The following is a 23,579-nucleotide window of genomic DNA, read 5'->3' as shown; positions in this document are numbered from 1 at the left end:
TCATCCACTCTTTCCATGGTAAGGACACGTTGTGTACAAGTGCGGGCTGGCAGTGCATGAAATCTCCCCTGGCAGCGCAAAAACCTCTGCTTGAGAGGGCTGTGGCAGTGCTCACATGGATCCAAATGTACACCCCACGGCTTCTTTCCCTGCTGCCCCGCACGGCCTGATCCTGCCTCCTGCCCTTTCGCTGCCTTCAGCTGCTCTGGAATTGCTGCTGGCAGCCGCTCTCACCGGCATCAGCAGCGGTGTTGTCCCGGGGGGCGCGGAGCTCCGGTGCGCGCCGCCGCACGGCGTGGGAGCCCCCGCCCGGCCCCGAGCGCTGCCGCTCCCCCGGTGGCCCCGGGCGGCGGGGCGGGGCGAGGCGAGCCCCCGGCGGCGGCCGTCGCGCCGTCACGTGGCTCCGCAACTCCGCTCCCTCCGCGCTCCGCCATGGCTGCGGTGGCTGCCGCCGGCTCGCTGCTGCTCTGTCTGCTCGGCCTGGTGCTGCCCGGCGGCAGCACGCTGCACACCAAAGGCTCCGTGCCGCTCGACACCATCACCTTCTACAAGGTACGGCGCTGGCGGGCCTGCCGGAGCGCTCGGGGGGCGGGCGTGGGGTCGCACCGGGCCGTGTGTCTCGCGGCCGGCGGCAGCCCCGGGGCGCGGAAGGAACGCGGGGGGCGCGGTGGGGCCGCGGGCACGGGGCCGCTGCCGCCGCCACCGGCGCGGGGAGCGCTCGGTGCTGGCGGAGCGGCCGCGCCGCGGCCAATGGGAGCGCGGCGGCTGCAGCGCTCAGCCAATGGGAGCGCGGCGGCCGCGGCCGGCAGCCAATCGGCGCGGTCCAAGTGGAGCCGAGCCGCGGGGTCCGGCCCGGCTCGCTCCGGCCCGGCGGTGCCGGCGGTACCGGCGCGGGGAGGTGCGGCCGCAGCCGCGGCTCCTCGGTCGGGGCTGTGCTGTCTGTGCCGGTGAGGGAGGGCAGGGCCGTGCAGGGATAGCGTCGGGGCCGTAAGCGCGCGCTGCTTGGGTGGTTTCACTTGCTCATCAAACAGCAACAGGCTTTTTTTTTTTCCCACCTTTTCTTTTTTTTTTTTTCCTTTCACTAAATCACTTTTCAAGGAAGGAATCTTCCCAGGGCCTTGTGCGGTCCCCACCGAGACACTGAGCGCTCGGCAGGCCCAGGACGGAGCCTGCAGCCACCTGTGCATACAGATGTTGTGCAGTGCCTGAGCAGGGCTGGCAGAGCACTGTGTAGGTGGGGAGCTGTGGTGCAACCTCAACCTGTTCGCTAGAACAAAAAGATTTTGCAAGGTCTTCTACTGCAGGGAGGGGAAAATCCCTCAAGGGGTGACAGAGTTTAGTTGCTAAACTAATTGGAAAAGGCATCATCTGAGCAGAGCAAGGCTGAAGTGGAGTCAGTTAAATGTGAATTCTCCATTTCATGTACCAGTACAACACCTCCAGCATCTCCACTGCCTCCCTGTGCCTCCTCCTAGCCAAGAGTGCAGCTCTCATGCTGGGACACTTCAGAATGCCAGTACATTTGGCCTCTCTCCTCTTCATGTCCCACTGGAAAATGTTTCAGCTGATTTTCCAAGATGCCAGTCAGATTGCTTACAATAAGCAAATCTTATAAATAAAAGCATTATCAGATTCCCCAAACCTACCACATACTATCGTTGTCATATGGTGCAGGAACCCAGACACCTAAAGCTCAGTCTTTCCTCCACACGACAGTGAGTCATTTCTGAGAGGCCATAATTATATAAAATTTCCGTTCTCCTCTGCATCTCCCCATTGCACAGGAAAAAAGGGACAAGCAAAAACAACTTTTGGACTTGTACATTGCTCAGATCTGAAATGATCAAGTTTAGTCTTGTCTTTTCCTCTTTTTCTTCTTGTTTTAGGTTATTCCAAAGCATAAGTTTGTCCTTGTGAAGTTTGACACACAATATCCCTATGGTGAGAAACAAGATGAGTTTAAAAAGCTGGCAGAGAGCTCAGGCTCCAGTGAGGATCTGCTGGTGGCTGAAGTGGGAATATCAGGTGAGGAACTCTGAGTACATGCAAACAGTGTGGGCTGGTGAGGAGGGGATACATTTCAGTGTGATTTCTGCAGGTTCTGAGGCAGTTCTGGGGGAGGGATGGATGTGAGAGTGGAGCTCCTGCCCTGGCTGAGCCTGGCTGTGCGTGGGAGAGCTGCTTATCCATCTGGCTGGGTAATGAAGAGTCAGCCCACGCTGCTGAACTGCTGCCACCTCCTCATCCTCAGCAATTCTTGCCTTTTTTCCCCCCCTTCTTTGCTGAGAGAAACCTTTTTGTCCCACATACAGGGAACAGACCTGACAAGAATCATGCTTTAGCCACCATCCTGCTCAAAGAATATTTAGTGTGATTAATTCCATGCAGCAAACCCTGGGGCAGCACAGCAAGGGGTTGTTGCACTGTGGCTGCTCTAACTCGATGTGATTGTGACTGGATGGAAGAGAAAAAGAGTGAAGAATAGATCACTGTCACCTGACGTGCTCTGGCTTTGTAGGTTGAATTAAGTATTTAGGCTTAATTATCAAACTGTGAAGTTTTGCCCACTCTGATATTTCTAAACATATGTGGAATACTCTAAGTAGCATATTTGAAATGGCTTTGTTTTCTGTCCTCAAGAATAAATATAATTTCTGTAAGATGAGTAAACGTCTTGTAGCTTGGCATGGTGTCAGAACCAAATCATTCTCTGCACACAGACAGGAAAAACTCTTTATTTAACTGTAAAATCGGATAAAATCAATGGATAGAGGAAAATAAGAGGAAAAAGGGTATTGATTTCCCATAAGGAGGACAGGGTTTATACAAAAGGTCCTGCCGATGTCTTACACTCTCACAGTCACAGCAAAACACCTTTACAGTATTTTTCTTTGACAAATCCACTGAATGTTTGCCTTGCAGAAATGATTTTATGAGGTGTTTTATTTCAGTGTGTGGCATTTCCTTGGAACAGCCTCCCCACAGAATGGTCAGGGCCCCAAGGCTGCCAGAGCTCAGGGAGTATTTGTGCAATGCTCGCAGGCACAGGGTGTGATTTTGGGGTGTCCTGAGCAGGACTGGAAGTTGGACTCGGTGATCCTTGTGGGTCCCTTCCAGCTCAGAGTATTTCCATGGCTCTGTGATTTCCTGGCAAACAGGTTATTAGGACATGTTGAAGCTCTGCCTACAAATATTTGTGTGGGAGGGAATCTTAATTTAATTTTTTATTAACTGTGCTTTTCTGTGTTTCATTGTCCCTTGACAGATTACGGTGATAAACTGAACACCGAGCTGGGAGAGAAGTACAAGCTGGACAAGGAAAAGTTCCCTGTTTTTTACTTGTTCCAGGATGGTGACTTTAACAATCCTTTACTTTACGGTGGTGAAATCAAGGCTGGGGCTATTCAGCGCTGGCTGAAGAGTAATGGCATCTACCTGGGGATGCCAGGCTGCCTGAAGGAGTATGATGTGCTGGCCAGCAAATTTATGAGCACCACAGAGAAATCTGATCGCCAGGCCCTCCTGAAAAAGGGGCAGGAGAATTTAGGAAAAGCAAAAGAAACCGAGAAGAAGTCAGCAGAGCAATACTTGAAAATTATGAGCAAGATCCTGGAGCAGGGAGAGGAGTTTGCTGCTAACGAAGTCGTCCGAATCACAAAGCTGATCGAGAAGAACAAGATGAGTGATGGAAAGAAGGAGGAGCTTCAGAAAAGCCTCAACATCCTCACTTCTTTCCGGAAGAAGAATAGTGAAAAAGATGAGCTCTAATGTGTCGGAGAACTCTCTACAAGCTGTGAAACATTGTCAAGAGTCCTAACCAGTTCTCCTTAATGCAAGCAAACTTCCCGCTGACTTCAAGAGGGCAGCAGATCTCCTTCTGGGATTCTCAGTTTAGAAGATCAAGAGGAAGACATTCCTTAAAACCACAGTATTCTAAATGTTGGAAAAATCACCTAAGAGCAAGGCACAGCAAGTATTGTGTAATACTATCCAATAACAGTGTTAAAGCAGACAACAAAAAAGCTCTAGATTGGCCAAAAGCTCCCTCCTGGTGGTTTTTACAGCTGTTCCCTGGCTAACAAGTAACAAAATTCAGTCTCTCATTCCATCTTACATGCTGGAAAAGGTACAGATTGGGTGCCCTCTACATGCCCACCTTTCCCTGTCCGTAATATCCTTGGGTTTTATTCTTGTTAATCTACCCCTCACACACCTTGTGTTGTCCTGTTTGGGCTCTAAGTCTTGTTCTTACCTGTTGTTGACTAAGAAACTCAGAGCTTCCTTTTTCTGGCTTCTCCTTCCATGGCTTCTGTCCCTGTTTGCTTTGGGTGTCAGCCAAATGCTGGCAGTGAAGACAGTTCACAGCTTGCCCCTCATTTTCTGTCCAGAGCAGCCATTTCATCAAATATTCTCCCGAAATCTTTTGTAATACCCTGACACAGTGAGTGAAGTGAGTTCTGAGCAAGGGCAGAGTCTCCTTGAGGTGCTATTACACTCAGTCTCACCAGTTTGTGCAAAAAATCAGGTTTTCAGAGGTAAATTTGGATGAGTTTTCTTACAGCTGAAGAGGTGTTTTACCTGTCCAAGCTTCATGAACAAAATGTTTTTCTAGCCTCCAGAAGCAATTGACACTGTCAAACTAAAGCCTCATCAGTATTTGGTAGTTCTAAATATTTGAAAATGAGGTCTCGTAAGAGGAAGCAGAAGTATTTGTGTCCTTAGAAGCCTCGTCTGTGTTATTTAAAAGGAGATGCTTGGCCCAAGGATCAGGTCAGTCCTGAACTGTGCAGTTCACACTCTGTGGAATTCGGATGCCTCTGGAAGATGCTGAAGCCCTGGTCAGGGTAACATTGTTGAAAAGAGAAACATCTGTAAGTTTTACCTTAAAAGTATGCTTTAAACAAAACTGATTCCTGTGGGAGCTTTGCTGCCTTTTGAAACTTGGTATGGGTACAAGGAGCAGATGTTGCTGCAAGATAAAATGTATTAATAATGCTATAATAAAAAAAAAAAAAATCCACCTCAGAGCTGCTGCTTAAACCACTATAGAGAAACTGCTGCCAATTCCATAATCAGAGGGGAAGCGAGGTGAGGGGAACCAAGGGTGCCCTTCGGCCCGGCGCTCTCCCCTCAGGAGCGGCAGAGGAAGGACCGCGGCAGGGTGGGCAGGCCTTGGGAGGGCTTTGTGGGGGTATGTCCGCCCGGCTCAGCCCCGGAGACCCTGAGGGGATCGTCTCCCGAGGTGCTGAGGGGAGATGTTCTCGAAGCGCTGAGGGAACTATTCCTCGGGACTCTGAAGGGAGCAGCCCCTGACAGGATCAGCACTTGAGGGGAGCATGCCCTGGATCTGTGAAGGGAGCCGTGCCCGGGCTCTCTGAGGGGAGCAGCCCGCGGGACCCTGAGGGAGCCGTGCCCGGGCTCTCTGAGGGGAGCAGCCCGCGGGACCCTGAGGGAGCCGTGCCCGGGCTCTCTGAGGGGAGCAGCCCGCGGGACCCTGAGGGAGCCGTGCCCGGGCTCTCTGAGGGGAGCAGCCCGCGGGACCCTGAGGGAGCCGTGCCCGGGCTCTCTGAGGGGAGCAGCCCGCGGGACCCTGAGGGAGCCGTGCCCGGGCTCTCTGAGGGGAGCAGCCCGCGGGACTCGGAGGGAGCCGTGCCCGGGCTCTCTGAGGGGAGCAGCCCGCGGGACTCGGAGGGAGCCGTGCCCGGGCTCTCTGAGGGGAGCAGCCCGCGGGACTCGGAGGGAGCCGTGCCCGGGCTCTCTGAGGGGAGCAGCCCGCGGGACCCTGAGGGAGCCGTGCCCGGGCCCTCTGAGGGGAGCAGCCCGCGGGACCCTGAGGGAGCCGTGCCCGGGCCCTCTGAGGGGAGCAGCCCGCGGGACTCGGAGGGAGCCGTGCCCGGGCCCTCTGAGGGGAGCAGCCCGCGGGACTCGGAGGGAGCCGTGCCCGGGCTCTCTGAGGGGAGCAGCCCCCGCGCTCTCCTCGAAGCGCCTTCCCCGCCCCGGGCGCTGGTGACGCCCCGGGGGGCGGGGCCGAGGCTCCGCGGGGTCGCCTCAGGGCGGCTCCGTGAGGGGAGCCCGGGGCGGCGGTGACCGGAGCGAGCCCGCCCACCGGGGCTCGGCCGGTTCTGCCCCTGGAGGGATGCGCGGGACGCCGGTCCCCGGGACGCCAGTCCCGCTGTTTGCCCAGGGCTCGTGTCCCCTCAGCTCCTCTCTGCCACCGGGCGCTCCCCGCAGCCGGCCCCGCCGGCGGGGGCCGGGCGCGGTGCGGCCCCGGGGCGGAGCGCGGGCGGTGCCGCAGCCCCGGAGCGGTGCGGCGGCGGCGGCGGTACCCATGGCCCTGCCGGCGGAGGCGGACCGGCTGGATGGGGGCTGGCAGGAGGTGAGCGAGCCCCGCCGGCACCAGGACCCCTAGGGACAGCGGCTGCCCCCTCCCCGGGACCTCGCTGTGCGCTTCTATTCTCCTCCATCCCCTCATGGTCCTTCCCCAGCCCTGCGCCCCGCTCCGTGCCCGGAGGCACCGGCAGCGTTGCACGATCCTCCCCCGGTGCCTGTCCCCGGTCCGTGCTGTTTATTCCTCTTCGGGACCCCGCTGTCCCTAGTCCCCGGTCCGTGCTGCCTCTCCCCGGGACTCCGCGGTCCCTGGTCCCTGTCCCCGGCCCGTGCTGCCCGCTCTTCTCCGGGATCCGCCAGTCCACCTTCCCAGGTCCGCGCTGCCCGCTCCTATCCCGATCCCCGGTCCTTGTCGTTCCTCCCTGAGCTCCCGGTCCCCAGTCCGTGCTGCCCGCTCCTCCCGGGACCCCGCGGTCCCCGGGCGCTCCTGCCGCGCCTGGGGCTGTGTCACCTGAGCTCCCTCCCGTCCTTCTCCCCAGGTCTACTCTGCGCTCCAGTGGATCCAGTTCACCATGGCCATGCTCAGGTACGACACGCTGCCCATGGAGTTACTGTCGCGAAGATGATTTTACCCAGAAAAGCAAAAAAAGAGAACTCGCGTCTCCCAGCAAGGCAGGCGCGCTCCTGTTCCAACCTGTGCTTTGTTTTCTCAGCGTTGCAGGTTCCAGCTCAATTATTGCCTATGCCGTCTTCCAAAACGCAGTGCGGTCCCCCGAGGTAAGGTCTGAGCTCCCTTTACCCTCCCTAAGCCGTGGTGTCAGTCGCTGCAGGTGGGTTACACCTGTAGCACAGACACTCTCCTAGTGTCCTAGCAGCTGCAGGTCTCAGGGTTCTGTGGTTAAACCTTGCTTAATAGCTGGGAGGCAAAGGACTTGCTAAGAATTGGGCTCTTTGTCTTGGTAGGAGGTGAAAGGACTGACCTTGAACCTGCGCTTCTGCAGGGAGAAGCAGGTTCCTTAGTCCCGTGCTTTCTGCTGCTCCAGGAAAGTCCTCCAGTCATTCCTGGGAGCTGGGATTTCTTAGCATGCTCTCCTCAGTGGGGCCAAACTCCTGGGGGGCTGAGGAGGCGTGCACAAAGCTGCTGAAGTGCAAATTGGAGCTGCTCCTGTGGAAAGGCTTTTACAGGTGTTGGTTTTTTGCCATCTCTGAGGAGTTTCTCTGGGCAGGTGTGCTACTAAAACTGACCCCACAGCCTCCATCCCATCCTGCCAGGCTTGGGTGTCCACACACAGTCCCTCTGTGTGTCCAGGACTTCCTGGGGACAGTGAGCCAAGCTGACCCCTGTGAAGCTGGGATTTGCTGTCCAGGATTTGCAGGCTCAGCCTGGCCTGTGGACCATGCAGAAAGTCAGTGGAGCTGGCAGCAGCTGTATCTCTCCTTCCTTCATCTTCATGGTCTTTGTATATGGTGGATTTGATCTGCAGCCCAGAGAATGGGACTTTCAGGGAATTCATGGAGCTATCCCTGGAGAAGCAAGGAATGCAGGCAACTGACACATTGTTGGATGACATGGTGGGAAGGAGAACATGAGTCCACATTTGTAGGGCAAATCTGTCCTACTTACAGCAGGGAGGACCTTGCTCCCAGCCAACCTCCTGGAAACGTTCTGCCCAGCACATCCAGAATAAACTGTGGAGATCTCCATGCATTCCCGGGGAAGAACGAAGGCTGAGACTTCCCCTTAGAGCTGGGATGGAAAACCTGCTTGAGCTTGTGCTGCTCAAGGTGTACATCAAAACCTCCTTCTACCACATCTGCACCTGGAAAGCTCCAGATGTGATTCCTTCCTGGGGTCCTCTCTCTGGAATGATGTGGAGCAGGGGTTGGCAGTGCCCTGGTGTGACTCAGCAGCCTCATCCTTGTTGGCTTCCATGGCCTGGCTGCTCAGGAGCCCTTCTGCTCTCAGTCATGTGATGGGGCTGTGGCTTGGGAGCTGCTCGTGGGCCACACATGGCTCCAGGTCAACAATGGGCCCTTCCTGCTCCAGAGGGTCCAGATGTTTCTGCTCAGATTATTTCTGCAAATCCGGGTAGGAGGGCTGGATGCCAGCTGGAGGGACTGGTTTGCATCAGCCTTCCAGGCTCTTCTGCTGCCAGGGGAGATCTGGTGCTGGGTTTCAAAAGTGACAAAATCTCCATTAACTTCCCCATCTTCTTGTCCTCATGTCTCGGGTCTGAAGTGGAAGTTTGTAAACAAAGGGGCTGGAAGAGATCCATATCAAAGCTTGCCACAAACAGCTTATTCCCTGAGTCATGAGGACCCACAGCAAAACATTTAAAAATAAACAGCTCTGGAGGCTGGGAAGAGAAGGATCTTAGAAACACTTCCCTTCCTGCCCCCAACCTCAGAAATCAAATATTGCACTCTTGAAGCTTGCTTTCTGTCTCTTCGGGGTCAATAAAACCCTTCAGCCTGAGGTAAATCATTCAGAAGAGATGATGGCAAGCAAGGAAGAACCCTCAGCTCAACAGGTTTGAGGAAGAAAGCTCAGCTCAGTAGGTTTGAGGAAGAACCTTCAGCTCAGCATGTGCCTGGACCATGGCCACAGAGCCAAATCCCTGTGTGTGCTGCAGCTGGAGCTGCCAGGATGTAAATCATTACATCTTCGCAGTCCCTTCCTCTATTTTATAAATACCCGTGATTATTTTCTTCCCCCTTTTTCAAGCCAGAGCCACACGTGCCCCTGTGTCACCTACTTCTTTAGTCAGGTCTCTACTAAAACAGCTCCTGGACACACCAGCAGTGCCTTGCTCCAAGGGCACTTGTGCTGGAGAAAGAGGTCACCTGTTTGATTGCAAAAGTGGCTCCTTTGCTTATTTTAGATCTGTTTGGTTTAACCTGCCTCAATCACAAACTGGACAGTGCCCCCAGCCTGTCGTGCCAGGGCTTCATTTCTGCACCAACGAGGAAAAGCCTGGTTAAAAAAAGGCATTTAGAGATGAAATCAAATTAAAATTATCTCCAAACCTTTGTGCCTCATGCTCCTTCATGCCCTAAGGACAAATCTGATCTACCTTAACTCTTATCACTCTTCCTAAACTCCCTCTCACTGCACATGGGAACAAGTATAACACAATGTGATGGGTAGCATACGTTTACTTCCAGGACAATATTGAGGCAAGTCTCACCAAAAACTCAGCTCCATGAAAATAAATAAAAAAATCAAAGCCTGCTGAAGCATTTCCATGTTGTGTTTAGCATTATAATTTTCTGTAGGGAAAGAAAAACACCACAATTTTCTCTCCTGGATGCTGAAAATGAGGTACCAAAGGCTTTAAATTAAGAATGTAGGGAATTCGGCTGCTTTTCCAGAGTCTCTGCTCTCCCACTAACAAAGAAAATGTTGGCCAGAATTTTTGCACAAATGTTTTCCTGCAGCGTTTACAGTCCTGGCCAGTGTGTGCAAACTGGAAATGGGCTGGACACTGTTGTTAAAGGGGACATGACTCCTTTCCAGCAAGATGCAGCAATAATGGCTCTCAGTGGAAATTAATCCGGCTTGTAAAATAAACCCAGCCTTAGTCATCAGCTGAAATGACATCAAACACATAGGAAAATGTTTGTTTCAAGTCATTCCAGACCCGAGGAAGGGTTTGTGTTTACTGAAAATTTGATTTCTATGTGAGTTTATTGACATGATGTCTCTTCTCCCTGCCAACCTGTCCCGTAACGTGATGGATATTTGGGATATTTTCTGTAAGTTTTGATGCTGCTCTTGGATCCTGTGGCAGAAGTGGTGGTTGGAATGCATTGGAGCAGCTCCTGAGAGCACAAATCCATGTGGAATATCCCTGCAAGGAGATTTGTCTCACCAGAAGAGCTGAGGGGTGACTGTTCAGACAACACCAGATAACCTGGTATTGGTGTCTGAGCACAATTAATCTTTCTGCTATAATTGGTGTAGGAATTTTAAAAGACTGGAAACAAGGTTGATATTCAGGACTAAAGGCTGAAAAGTTTTCATCTGGTAACTTTTCTTTGAACTTGCTTGGCTGTGAAAGTAGAGGAGACTTTTTTATTGGAGCTCTCAGGGTTTGCTGCAGATGAATTGACTGGTCTGAGAAATGTCACAGTGCTTCCCTGAGGGTAAAATCATCCCTCCACAAAGTGCCACTTATGCCCCACTTCCCCTCAGTTAAGGCTTTCAAAATAACTTTGCAGTGGGGTTTTTCTACTGAAAAAATTTCCTCACCTGCAGAAAACCTTTGAAAGGCTGTATTAAATATCTTTATGTCTGATAAGGGGGTAAAACTGCAGCTGGGGGGTGGGAGGGCTGTGACTCCACTCACACCTGCTGAGCCTTTTCCCTTTTCCAGGTGCGCCCACTTTTCTACCTGAGCCTCTCGGATCTGCTCCTGGGCATGTGCTGGCTGGCTGGGGCCCTGCTCTACAGCTCACCCACCTCCCAGCAAGACCTCATCTGCTACAACCTGCAGGCCACGGGACAGGTGAGTGGCCTTGGCACCACATTTATAATTAACCTTGTAATTTGTCATAATTAACCTCGTTGGTGATCAGAGCGTGGCCGTGGGGGCTGTTTCTAGACAGGCTTTAGCAGATTTCTTGGTTTTCTTTGGAAAAGGGAGCTAATGACACTGGGGTTTAAGATCCTCTGGTGTGTCAGAGGAAAAGAGAAGGTGGGATTTTGTGGTTGCTTGTGTGAAATGAGCAGATGGGACTTGATCTCTCTCCCGTTAGATCCATGCCCGTGGATCTCTGTGCTCTCACATGGCAGCTTTTCTATTTCGCTTCGTGCTTCCTCCAGTCTGGGCAGGAACAGACATTCTGTGACTTGCTCGAGCTCAGGCTTAAATTACTCACATGAACATTCCAGTTCTTGCTCTTCCCAAGGATCCTCCATCAGCACAAGCTCAGCCTGTGTCCCATTGACTCAGCTGCTTTCCAGCTGCTTCCCTTTGCTGGGGACCAGTGGAGCAGGGTGGGTGAGCACTGTTTTCCTGATAGTTTGCTGTTGTCTCACCCAGTTCCCTTTTCAGCATCAGGCTTTGGAAATCTCAGCTCTCAAAAATCTCTGCAGAGTCCAGCTGAGTGTGGGGATTCATAAATTATGATCTCTGGAATTATTTTTTTCTTTTTAAAGGACATGGCTGGGAAGAGCAAGGGGCTTTTGGAAGCCTTGGGTGGGCTTGGGTAGCTCCCTGAGCATGTGGTGGTACCCACAACTGGGAACTGAATGTCCTCATGGAACAGCAGCATCCAAAGCTGGAAAGGATCTCCATGTGCCTCAGAGAGGGCAGGGAAGTAGCTGCAGCTGCAGGATGGAATTGTTCCTGCTGTTGTGTGTCTGGGGATGGGCTCCTGCAGCCCAGGGTTGTTTCAGCAGCTGTTTTGGGGATACAGGTGTGTTGCTGAGGGTGATGAGAGCAACTGTTCCACTCCAGGCTCATCTCTGGTCCCTCTAGCTCTACTGGTTCCACAGTATGTTCATCTTGAGAGAAACAGTGGGGTTTGGGTAACTTGGCCACTTGGGAATGATGCAGAATGACATCAAAGATGTTTTCAAGGCGATGGTAAATGGGGAAATGAGGAGAGCTTGGGAGAGGCTTTCAGAGCTAGAAGATGGAAGGAGAAAGCAGGACTGAGGCTGTTCCTGAGATGTTTCCCTTGCCTGGGGGACAGTTCTTTTGGCTGGTGTGATGTTTTTATGGCCTGGAGAAGGCAATTTGCACTGCTAGAGGAGAAATACGTTAGCTATGGAAAACATGCCCATAATTTCTCAGCTCTCTTTCACTTCTGGCTCTTCTCTGCCCTCACTTTTCCAGCCTGTGGCTGTGCTTCTCAGGGACACCAGCACAGGATGGGACAAGGTGGGAGCTTTGTCTTCATGCTGGGTGGGCAGAGCTGGCCTTGGGCCAGGGCTTGTGGTGGGGTGTGCAGAGTCACACCCTGACCTCAGGGGCCAGTGTCCCCTGGCTCCTCTCCTGTGTGCCACCACCAGTCCCCACAGCACAGGGACTGCCTGGGTGGCAGAGCCGGATTGTGCCTGGCAGGAGCTGTCGCTGCTGTTTGCTCTGGGAGAAATTAAAACAAACCTTGCCATAGCAACCTTTCCCCCAGGGCACGTGACAGTGCAGGACCTCCTCACCCAACAGCCTGCAGTGCCCTTGAGAGGTGGGAACACCTTGTGCGTAAGAAGGAGCCAGTAACAGGTTGAACCAGCAGATTCTGCAGAGCAGGAGGGATCTGGAAGCTGATGGAATGAGTAAATAAATGTCTCACTGTGCTTCTGGGTGTCTCACAAACACCCGGGGCCTCTCTGCACACCAACACCCGGAAGGTGTCAGATGAGCCGAGGTGAGGATGGGCAGGGACAGCCCAGCAGTGGAGTTTGCAGCCCTTGGAGAGGCTCACACTGGAGTCATTGTGATGTCTCAAGGCACTGCCTTAGGAGCAGGGCAATATTTTGCTTTACTCAGGCTGTTTGCCATTATTTGTCATCACAAGCTGATGTTGCAGTGGATGGAGCTGCCCAGTGTCCAAACTGTGTCATAAAGAAGGAGATTGCTTTGTTTCTTGGATTTTCCCTCTCTCAGCCCCAGAGCTTTGATTGATATGAATGTAAATACTGCTCCCTTTGCTGTCCCTCATACTCTCCTCCTCCTGCATTGCAATGATAAAGTCCAGAATAGATATTGTGGTTATAATTGCACAACTCCCCATGTTCTTCCAGTTCAGTTCCAGTGGCCTAATAATGTCCTGGCAGGCTCTGCTCAAGCTGGGCAGCACAATGGGAGCCACACAAGTGGGATAATGAGGGATTCTTGTGTCTCTGCTTTATCTCCTCATGGGCAGTGCTGCAGGACTGTCCCTGGCCCCAGAGCTGGGGCTCAGGAGAGCAGAATTCCCTTCCCTTCCCTTCCTGCTGGCACCTTCACAAGTGGCATTTGGGTCTCTGTTCTAGAAGGCAGCACTGACATTGCATGAGCCTCTCCCAGGCGTCCTGAAGTGCAAGAGAACGATCCTTGTGGACTGTTTTGGCCTTCTCTGGAAGTAGTTGGAAAAGGGCAACAGCCCCTCATTAAAACTCATTTAATGAGCTGGAAAGTCACTGCAATGTTCCTGTGGCAGCCCTTGGACTCAGCCTCTTGAGCCAGCCAAGAGCATTCACAACCTCAGTGAAGGAGGCCACGTTTGTTTAGTGACCACTTTCCCAGCTGTGGATGATACCAGGGTGGCAAACCTGTGCTCCTTATCTTTTTGGCAAAGGATAGCAAAGCCACAGAAAGAGAAAAAAAAACATTCCCTTGTCCAGCCCTTCCTCTTTGCCACTGAAGTTTGTGTTTCCTGTCACAAAAACAGCACATGCATGTACGTGATCTGATTAGGCAACCTGGAGTAAGCATGAATTTGGAAACAAATTTGATCAAGATCTTGGGTTTATAAGAAGTTTTAGATAATTAGACTCATCTCAAGCTGGAATCAAAGGCTATGAAACTCTCAGTGTGCTCTATCTTTTCTCCTTTTTCCCATGAAGGAAGAAAAGGGTTTTTGGGATGTTAACTCTGGCTGAGGGCAAAGAATATCTGCCCTCACATTCCTCTTGAAATATTCAATTGTTTTCTGTTTCCGTGAATTCTCTGCATAGTGAGCTCATTATGCAAGAAGCAAATCTAAATGTCACATCTGTGCTGTGTTTCCTAATGGACATAACATTGAGAAGGTCCAAGTGCCTCTGAAACCCTCATTGCCAGGCCCTGATCCAAAAAAATAAGCCAGATCACAAAGATTTTTATTTCTAAGACAATCCTGCTGTCATTAGTTGTCCTGTCTGAGGCCAAAGTGAAGCTGCTTTTGTGTGGTTTAAGGTGGCAATCTCCAACCTGGCTCTTCCCAGCTGGATGTGAGCACAGCCCCTGTGCTCAGACCCTCACCTTTGGCAGGTGTTCATCATCCTGCCTCTGTTCCATGGGATTTGGGAGGAACTAAACACGTTCTAGGAATTGTTATTTCAGGACTGAAATGCTGGTTTTATTTCTCAGATATTCTACGTGGCCTCTTTTCTCTACACTGTCAACTACACCTGGCACCTGTACATGGACCTCAAGGTGAAATACAACCAGAACCTCTTCAGGGTGCCCCCCCAGGTGAGTGGGACTGATGTGGGACCGGTGTAAAGGCTGGGAACCCAGGGGCAAGGACACAACACTCAGGAAAAACCTCCCTGCATTGCAGGCTGAGCAAATACTTCACACACCCTGTGACCAAAATCTCTCCTTGCAGTTAATTCCTCCCTCATACCCAAACAGGGAGGCACCACCACTGCCATGACCAGGCTGGGGAATACCCCAGGTATTCCTGCAAGATGGCACATTCCTTATGCAGCTCTTCCCAACAGACCCATCAGCCCCACTGCCCTGCACAGCTTCCCCAGACATTTGCTGTGCACTGCAAACTTTGTATCCCAGATATTCCATCTGGTAGTTAGGAGCAGCAGGCTGGGCAGATCCCCCTCAGCTGCTGAAATGCTCCCTGAAAGCTGCTTCCTCTGAACCAGGGGCTGTACAGAAATAACTGAATTAAGATTTTTGGATTTTGCAGGTTGTAGATTATGCAAGTTGTGTTGGCCGAATAGCAACGATCTTGTCAAGGTAAGATTTCATTCTCCCTGGCAGAGGCTGTGGATTTGGTAAGAGTTAATTCTCCCCTAGTGGGAGAGTGTGGGTTTGGCAAACTGCAGTGTGCTGATCCCTGCTTCCTACTTGTTTTAAAGCAAGTTTTACTAAAAAAGCTGTAAAGCTCATCATTAACTGACCTCATGAATGCAGAGTAAGAGGGTTTTTTCAACCAAGTTAATGATAACTTTATTAACTGGATGTGGTTTTCCAGAAGGCTTCCCTTTACCAATGATTAGCCCTCACAAATGAAAGCCCCGACGCTGGTAAAGCTGATAAAATAATTTTCCAGAGCAGTGCCAATAAAAACAACTTTAAAGTCCTCTGCAGTGATGGGAGAAAAACCAAGTAGTGCCCAAGTGGAGCAGTGCAATAAGCCATGACTGTGCTGTCCTTTCTCCTCTCAGCCTGATCCCTTTCCTCCTCATGGTGCCTGTGTTTTGCCTGGGCAACAGCAGTAATTGCTACCAGAACTTCAGCCAGAAGCACGGGTGAGCTTCCTCCCTTCCTCTGGCACAGCCCCAGGGCTGCTGGGGGTGGGCAGGAGCTCAGGCTCTCCCCTGTGTCCCACAGGTGTCTCCTGATGCACACGGAGATGGCCGAGCCCCCCAGCCAGCCCCAGAGCCCGAGCGGCTCTGTTTGCCGCGCGATGCATTTCTACGGCATCGGCGTCTTCCTCGTCTCCTTCCTCATCAGCTTCCTGGCCATCCTGGTAAGGCTGGTCCTTGTGGGGCCCTTGGATGGCTCCAGAGGCCGGGCACCCATGGAATCATGGAATGGTTTGGGTGGGAAGGCATCTTTAAGCTCATCCCGTGCCACTCTCTGCCATGGGCAGGGACACGTTCCACTGTCCCAGGTTGCTCCAAGCCCCGTCCAGCCTGGCCTTGGACACTTCCAGGGATGGTACAGCCACAGCTTCTGTGGGAAGGATTTCCTCCCAATATCCCATCTAAACCTGCTCTCAGTTTTCAATCCATTCCCCCCTGTCTGCTCACTCCATGCTCTTGGTAAACAGGACAGGGGAATAACTGTGTGGTGCTGCTTCCCTTTCAGAAGGGGTGGTAGGGGAAGGAAAATATCACTGTGCCACCAGATAAATCCATCTGGAGTCCTGTGTTCTGTCAACCCATCCCAGAAATATTTAGCGGGATTTCCAAGGCTTGGAGCTTGGCAGAGGGATCACCTCCTGAATGGCTCAGCAAAAGCTGATTAATGGTTGGAATCCATGATCTTATAGATCTTTTCCAGCCTAAACAATTTAATAATTCTAAAATCAATTCAGAGTCTTCAGTTTAGAAAAGGCCACTTGCAAAGCAACACCTCCCACAAGATTTCAGTGCTGTGTGAAAAGGTTGGATACACTGGGATCCACCCTGGATGAACCCAGCAGATCACAGCCTGTACAATAACATTTGCCTGTTCTTTTCCAGGTTATCCTGAGTCAGGCCCGAGGGCTGTACAAGAGGTTTGTGAACTCCACAGGATTCCTGGGGGATCAGCAGTGGGCCATGATTAAGATGGTGGAACAACGGGTGGTTTTTTACCCTGTTGCCTTCTTCTGCTGCTGGGCCCCAGGTGAGCAGAGAGTTCCTCCCACAGCATCCCCCTGTGGAACCCCAGAGAGGTGGGGTTAACTTCACCCTCTCATCCATCCCTTTCCACAGCTGTCCTCCTTGGAATGCTGAAATTGACTGCTTCAACAACCAGCAAAATCTACATGGCTCTGCTGATCCTGCAGGTAAATGTCTACCCCTGCAGCCTCCTCCCTTCTCACCTTGAGTCTCCTGCCCTGCATCCCTGCTGGATGCAGCTGGGCAAGGATCTCTGCTGTATGAACCCAAGTCTGATTTGTGCTTTTGTTTGGCAAAGATCTTGGTTTGGTGGTTTATGTTTTTCATAGGCATGAAAAGGTCTCAGTACCCAAAATCCCAGCACCACAACAGTTCAGTGGTGAACAGGATGCTGGATGGATGTTTGGACTTGGTGACCTCAAAGGTCTTTTCCAACCTCAGTCATTCTGTGGTCATGGAAATTATAGCAAATAGGACTAGAAAGGATCCCCAGAAACTGGTTTTGTTTTCCCTATGTCCCTAAGTCTCCAAATGTGATTCCTTAAGAACACTTGTCCAGCTCCTTCCTGTGCCCGAGGCAGAAGTTAGACTTTTTATTAAATTATATAGTTATTATATGTATTTCATATATAAACATACATAAAATATATTCCATATATGTATAGCATTTATATTTAATTAGCTATTCCTTAAACACTGATTAAAATAACAGCACAATTTCTCTATCACACGGAAGATAAAATCCTGCTTGGAGAGGGCGGTTTCCCAGGGATCCCAGAGCACGCAGCAGTGCTGGGATCCCTGATTCCCCTGTGCTCTCTCCCAGGCTCTCACCGCAGCTTCCCAGGGGCTCCTGAACTGCCTGGTGTACGGCTGGACCCAGCACGTGTTCCTGACCGTGAAGCGCGGCTCCCGCCGGGACGTGGACACCCAGACCCCGCTCCTGCGCTCCCAGAAGAAGTTCTACTCCAGCACGGCCCCCGCCGGCCCGCCCGACACCGAGGGCTCCTCCTCCACCCTGCTCTGATGCAGCCCTGCCCGGAAGGAGAGAGGCAGAGTCCTTCCAACTCCTCGTTCTCCAGAGCCGGGATGGAACTGTCCCTCGGGCTCGAGCCCCAGCGGGGCTGGCAGAGCCAGGCGCTCAGTGGACATAGTTATTTATTTGATGGATTCTTTCAGCGTGGTAAATCTTTAGTCCAGACTTTCTTCTCCTGGAAATATCCCTAGAAATGCAGCAAACCCCACATAAAGGCTCAGAGACCTGGTCCAGCTCCATGGAGGTTGAGCAGAGGATGTTTTTACTTTGTTTTATTTCTCCAAGTCATTGCCTTTACAAATAAGCAAAATGAGTATTTTTCAATCTCTGCCTTTTAATTCACTCTAACCATGAGAATTTCACCACCTTAAGAACCAATTGCAGGGAGTGAAGAATTGCAAAGCAGGAATTTCTGCACATTTCCCTTCCCTTCTTCCTGCCAACTCTTGCTCAGCCACAATACTCCCAAAAATCAGCTGCTTCGACCCTGTGGAGCATCTCTCATGAACCAGGTGAGCAGGACTTTGTCTGAATCTCTCTTTGCATTTCCAGATGTTCACATTAATTATTTACTGAGGTCCCACCATTCTATAGGAAATAAACCAGGTCTTAAGCTGTGTTGAAAACAACTCTTTACCTTTACACTCTTTATTTTCCAACCGCTTCACTTTTTGGGTCCAACCCAAATTTTTCTCATAGCAGGTTAGACAAGAAGAGGAAATACTCCAGCTTTGTGTATTTAACTTACACAACATAATTGTGTAAACTCTGGGTAAGTCACGCAAGGACCCTGGAGGTTTGGTCAATGACTTATTTTCTCCTACAGAGTGAGACTGAGTGAAACAATTCCATTTTGCTGTTCTACAGGATAAAAAAGTTTTCAGCCATCTTCTTCCATCTGGTTCTTCAAATCCTCCTCTTGTCCCAAAGTTTGGACATAGATGACTCAGTGTTTCTCCAGCCCCACTACAAAGGCAAATATTCCACGGAGAGGATGGGATTTAAGCCCGGGCACTGGCAGGGCATGAAACACACCCAATCTCATCCCTGAGAGCCTCCTGCACCCTCCTGGGACTGACCCCGTTTGTGGAGCCAGTGCAATTTGTTTAAAAGGGGATTAAGGCTTCCTAAGTGATGGAAGATTACCCAGGAAACAATGATTGGATTGCTAATGGAGCATCAGAGCTGGCAGTGGGTGCTGACACATTCCCAGGGCTCCTCAGACAGCTCAGCAGTCTCTCAGTGTTTGTTTGAGGGGTGTGTTCTTGCTGGAAAGAGCCATTCCATGGGCACTCACAGCTGGGTTGGCTGCTCTAAGTGCTCCCAGGAAATTGTTCCCTCAGTCCCTTTCCCAGTCTGGATGCTCCGAGGGTCACTCACCACCCAGCCCACTCTGAACTCCCCTAAGGCACCAAGCAGAGGGAAATTCTCTTACAAGGAAGGAGCCTGAGCCCTCACAACTGCCCCATCTTGTGTCCTGAAATGCTCCTGGGCCAAAGGTGTGTCTGGTTCCTGTCACCAAGTCAAGCCCTGCTCGAGGATAACAAAACCATTTCCAGAGGCAGGAAGGGTCCAAGTGCCACCCCACGGCTCCGTGTCCAGAGAGGTGAGGGGAAGCACTCCCTGCTCCCTGGAAAAGCACAGGGCCATCAGCAACAAAGACAGATCCACTTCTCACCACCCAGCGTCCCCCAGTCCCAGCAGAGCTCCCACCTCAACCACCTGCAGGGATCATCAGCCCAGAGGAACTGGGTCCTATTTCCAGTGTCCCTGAAGACAGAAAGGACATCATCCCGCCCTTCCCAGACTGCCCAGTCCAACCCCACAGCCCTCAGGGGCTAACTGGGAACAACTGGGAAGGTGCTGCTGCCATCTGATGGAAAACTGGGCTTAAAAAAGGCAATTTTGGGTTGTGTTGCCAAGCAGAGCCCAGATTTCCTAGGGATCTATCCAGCCTCTCCTGTCAGCTCAAATCCTCCTTCAAGTGTTTATTCCCATGGATAAGGGAGGTGGGATGGGGGGGCTGGGGGTAGCAGAATAATGGAATCATGGAATCTCTAAGGCTGGAAAAACCCTCTAGGACCATCAAATCCAAAAATTAACCCAGCACCACTGTGCTCACCACTAACCACACCCCCAAGTGCTGCATCCACACTCCTGGACACTTCCAGGGAAAAGCAGGATGGCAGGAGAGAAGCCTGCTGCTGTTCCCTCCTGCTCCTTCCTTGTCTCCTACAGGGATCTGGGAACCAAACAAAAGCAGCCAGGAACTTCTGAGTTTAGTAAAATCATTTATATACAGGATGGGTAATATTTACAATGTAATACTGATCCAAAAGGAACTAACATGGAACACTGAGAAAGAGAAATGAGAACATTTTAACACACAGGAGTTAAACATGGGGACAGACTGGGATTTCCAAAAGAAAATCCAGAAGTAATGACAGCAAAACTTGGACATGTTGCTATTTCCAATCAAAATCTCTTTCACTAATCAGGTTCTCCTAATTTTTATATATATAGAAAAGCTTCAAATAATCAAGTCACGGGAGAAGCCAGTTACTCAGAAAATTTTGAAAAGGTCAAATGATTTCAGAGATTTTTCTTCACTTAAATAAAATTCTAAAAAAAAAAAAAAAAAACCCAAACCCAACAACCTCCAGAGCTTTCCCACATATTTTTAGTGTTTGTACAAAGAAATTCTTCTTTGATCCCACACTTCCAGCTCGAGATATTTACAATATTCACAGTCTGCTATAAAGGATCAGTAGATTTATTACCAAGTCAAGCCTCAGAGAATCAAGACAAGGTATCCTGCACTTGCTTCAACTGAAAAATAAACTAAACACAGGAAGGAGAAAGTCAAATGTTACTTTCAAACTTGTAAATTAATCCATTAAAGTTATTGAACTTTGAAATGTAAACCAGAACTTTTCCAGGAGTAAAAAAATCAATTTTCCCATAGAAACAAAACCATTTGACCTTGAGTCTTCAAATTGTGTTTTCTTAATCTGTCCCTCCTCCCTCTGCTTCAGACTTTATTTATCACAGACAAGAAAATGTAGATTAAATCCATCAAAAGCAGTTCCTTGTGGCAAAAGCCTTTGGAAATTTGTACAAATGTTCCCATCTCAGGATCAGCAGCTCTTAAGGGATGAGGAAAAGGAGGAATCCTCTTACACATATCAGATCCCACCTTCCCCCCTGACTGCAATTCCAACAAATTCTGGCTCCCAAAAAAATGCCTGAGGATTTCCCTCCTGGGAGGGCAGAGTCACAAAGTGCTTTTGGTGGGGATTTTTTGCTCTGCCATTCAAACAAAGCTGATTTCCTTGTTTCCATCGCTATCTGCCACACTTGAAAGTTTCAATTCCCCAGAAAGACATGGATTTCAACTTCAAAATGAAACCATTTCAAGACATGACCTAGAACTAGAGCAAGGACAGAAATGCACATAACAGGGCTTGGTGGTACAGCCAAAAAAAAGACAAACTCTCAATTTTTGCTAATTCTCTTCAGTTTTCATCAACAGGTCAGTGCGCAAATATGCCAGGTAGTGTCAGAGGTACAATTCCAGCTCACACAAACACTCCCTGCTCCCATCAGAGGATGGATAAGCAGGGACTGTTCTTACCGTACAAGAAATTAGGCATTGGAGAACTGTCCACAGGATTGAGGAGAGCTGACAGAGAACAGGAAACAAAGCATCTCCTTCATGTAGAAAAAACAAGTCACTGTTTAGAAAATTGTATAGAAAGAGTCAGACACTGCTTTGCCATCCAGCTAAAGCTGCAAGGAAATTTCGGTATAGAAAAAAAGACAAAAAAAGAACAAGGCTGGACTTTTGTAGGAGAGAACTGGGAGATTCATGGCTCAGGTTTGTCAATGTAAACCCAAAAATGGACGAGCTGTGAAAGACAACAACGTTCAGGAGTGGTCACTGATGGCCCTGGGTTGGCACTTCAGTCTGCAGACCAAACTCACCAGACGTCTGCACGGATTTGGTACCAAAATAGCTCTATAAAAAGCCTCCGCCCGATCTCGAAAGAAAGAGAAGCAGAAAAGGTAGAAAACTAGAACTATGTACAGATTCTTGCCATTGGTTTGCCTTAGCAGGATTTAAAAAAGCAGCTTTTGGAGCCAATGTTCCAGACTAGAGTAAGAACCTGCCCTGGGGAGCAGGGAGCAGCCCTGCAGTTGTGGCTCCCCCAAGAAGGAGCTCAAAGGCATCAGAGACGGGAATTTGGGCTCCAGAGACAAATCCCAGGGCTTCCCCAGAGCACTGGGAGCCTCCAAACAAGAGGACAAGTCCGAACCCAAGCCTTGGATCTTCTAGGAAGGAAAGAATGGGAACATGGGGGTGGATCCCAAACAAACAAATCCCAGGCTGGTCTCGGTCCATAGAAGATCCCACCATGGAAATTAAAAGAACTTGTGCAAAGGACTTGAACATTCTTCTGTTCTGATGTTGGACAAGGTGAGAAAAAGAAGAGTTTTGTGCTGAATGGCTGATTCAGCCTGAAAAAAGCTCTGAGGAAGATGAGGAGAAAGAAAGAGAGGAGGTTAAGCCTTAAAGAAGGTCTGAGGGAGATGGGGAAGATGACAAAAAAAGAGAGTCACTGCTCAGAACTGAAAATTTCAGCAAGCACACGGCCTCAGGTGCCTGGGTCAGGCACCAAGCCAAACTGAAGGGTATTTAATTGATTTTTCTCTACCTAAAGACATGGAATTTAGGTGGCAAGAGGAGCTGTGAATTTGCATTTCACAGCACTTGCTTCAAGTACTCACTGAGCAGGGGCTTGAGAAACTGTGGCTCTCCTTCGCATACAGTCACTGCAGGGGCTGGATGTGGCAGGTGAAAGGCAGCTTCTGCAACTGGTTATTAAGAAAAAGAATGGTTTTTAACAATAAAATCCACCCCATTTGGGGGCTCATGGTTAACAGTACATAAGTGATCATATATACCTCGAGGAACTGAGTTTTAAAAAAATATTACAGTACCAATGATTTTTTTTGTATCTACAACTATACAGCATTTTCAAGCAGTATGGAAATTTAATGAAATAATTATGATTTATTAATTTACATAAAAATACTTTTTACAGTTAAAGAATAAATCTTAAATGGTAAAAAAAATAAGATTAAGAAGCTCCAGCTATTGAGAGTCGTGGGAGTTTGTCTGCTCTTCAATCACTTGTTTGACGATTTCTGCCAATTTTAGTCGATCCACTTTGTCTGTGAATCCTCTGCCTGGAAGGGAAAAAACAGGGAATCAGCTAGAGCTGGGTACAAGGAGGAAAGCAATCCCAGCTGGAATTAAACAATGCTTCACACAGATTTAGGGCAACAGCAGCACAGGATCCAAAAGAACTTACAGACCATAGTTCTGTTGGAAAAATGGAGCAATTGAAAATCTCAGTGAAAGCCAAGCAAACAGAACAGAGGAGGAAGCAGGATCAAGCCCTTGTGAAGCTGGCTGATGCTCCTGGTCCCTTACATCCAGCAGCACCTGCTCCTGGGGGCTGACATCTCTGCAGCCTCTGCTGTCCAGGAGCCACCTGAGCATTGCCAAGGTGCCTGTCCTGGTTTCATTCTGCTTCCCACCCCAGCTGAGCTGCAGAGCTGCTGTGCTGAAAGGGAGGAGTAGCCTCCAGCAGAAAGAGGGAATAAACAGCTGGATTGAAAGCAGCTCAACACAGCTGAGGAGGTTCCTAAAAGGATCGGAGAATCCTGGCATGGTTGGAAAGGACCTTAAAGGTCATCTGGGCAGGGACACCTTCCACTATCCCAGGTTGCTCCAAGCCCTGTCCAATTCCTCCTTGGACACTTCCAGGGATCAGGGGCAGCCACAGCTTCTCTGGGCAACCCGTCCAGGGCCTCCCCACCCTCACAGGGAAGGGTTTTTTGCATATATCCCATCTATCCCTGCCCCCTGGCAGTTTAAACTTCCCC

The 23,579-nt window shown here is 50.4% G+C and overlaps 3 protein-coding genes and 1 long non-coding RNA gene across 10 annotated transcripts in view; 2 read left to right on the top strand and 2 right to left on the bottom strand.

The window, feature by feature from the left end:
* Window positions 1–389: 389 nt before the first annotated feature.
* ERP29 (endoplasmic reticulum protein 29) lies at window positions 390–4,390 on the top strand. Its single transcript, XM_068208572.1, has 3 exons — window positions 390–552; window positions 1,887–2,025; window positions 3,266–4,390. The coding sequence occupies exons 1-3, from the start codon at window positions 433–435 to the stop codon at window positions 3,766–3,768; spliced, it is 762 nt and encodes a 253-aa protein (XP_068064673.1). The 5' UTR covers window positions 390–432; the 3' UTR covers window positions 3,769–4,390.
* A 1,643-nt stretch (window positions 4,391–6,033) lies between these two features.
* On the top strand, window positions 6,034–21,095 carry TMEM116 (transmembrane protein 116). 2 transcript variants are annotated; one of them, XR_011004933.1, is made up of 12 exons: window positions 6,034–6,376; window positions 6,867–6,913; window positions 7,041–7,104; window positions 10,704–10,835; window positions 14,388–14,492; window positions 14,947–14,996; window positions 15,428–15,511; window positions 15,594–15,732; window positions 16,451–16,595; window positions 16,685–16,758; window positions 17,418–18,139; window positions 18,454–21,095. XR_011004933.1 is itself a non-coding variant. In XM_068208571.1 (11 exons), the coding sequence occupies exons 1-11, from the start codon at window positions 6,137–6,139 to the stop codon at window positions 17,616–17,618; spliced, it is 1,281 nt and encodes a 426-aa protein (XP_068064672.1). In that variant the 5' UTR covers window positions 6,034–6,136; the 3' UTR covers window positions 17,619–18,256. The 2 variants fall into 2 exon arrangements, 1 of the variants encoding a protein (XP_068064672.1); XM_068208571.1 differs by lacking the exon at window positions 18,454–21,095 and having other exon boundaries at window positions 17,418–18,256.
* On the bottom strand, window positions 7,765–8,277 carry LOC137484600 (uncharacterized). The gene is made up of 2 exons (XR_011004934.1): window positions 8,089–8,277; window positions 7,765–7,851 (listed from the first exon to the last, which is right to left on the bottom strand). It is a non-coding gene; the product is annotated as an uncharacterized lncRNA (long non-coding RNA).
* MAPKAPK5 (MAPK activated protein kinase 5) overlaps window positions 19,899–23,579 on the bottom strand; it is a 20,760-nt gene continuing 17,079 nt past the window's right edge. For all 6 annotated transcript variants that reach the window (XM_068208567.1, XM_068208570.1, XM_068208568.1 and 3 more), the window contains one exon: window positions 19,899–22,877. In XM_068208567.1, coding sequence (XP_068064668.1) covers window positions 22,783–22,877 — 95 coding nt within the window. In that variant the 3' untranslated portion in view covers window positions 19,899–22,782. The remainder of the gene's footprint in view (window positions 22,878–23,579) is intronic.

This window comes from Anomalospiza imberbis, chromosome 18, assembly GCF_031753505.1.
Source record: "Anomalospiza imberbis isolate Cuckoo-Finch-1a 21T00152 chromosome 18, ASM3175350v1, whole genome shotgun sequence".
Lineage (NCBI taxonomy): Eukaryota > Metazoa > Chordata > Aves > Passeriformes > Viduidae > Anomalospiza > Anomalospiza imberbis.
This window is presented reverse-complemented; position numbering and strand designations above follow the sequence as displayed.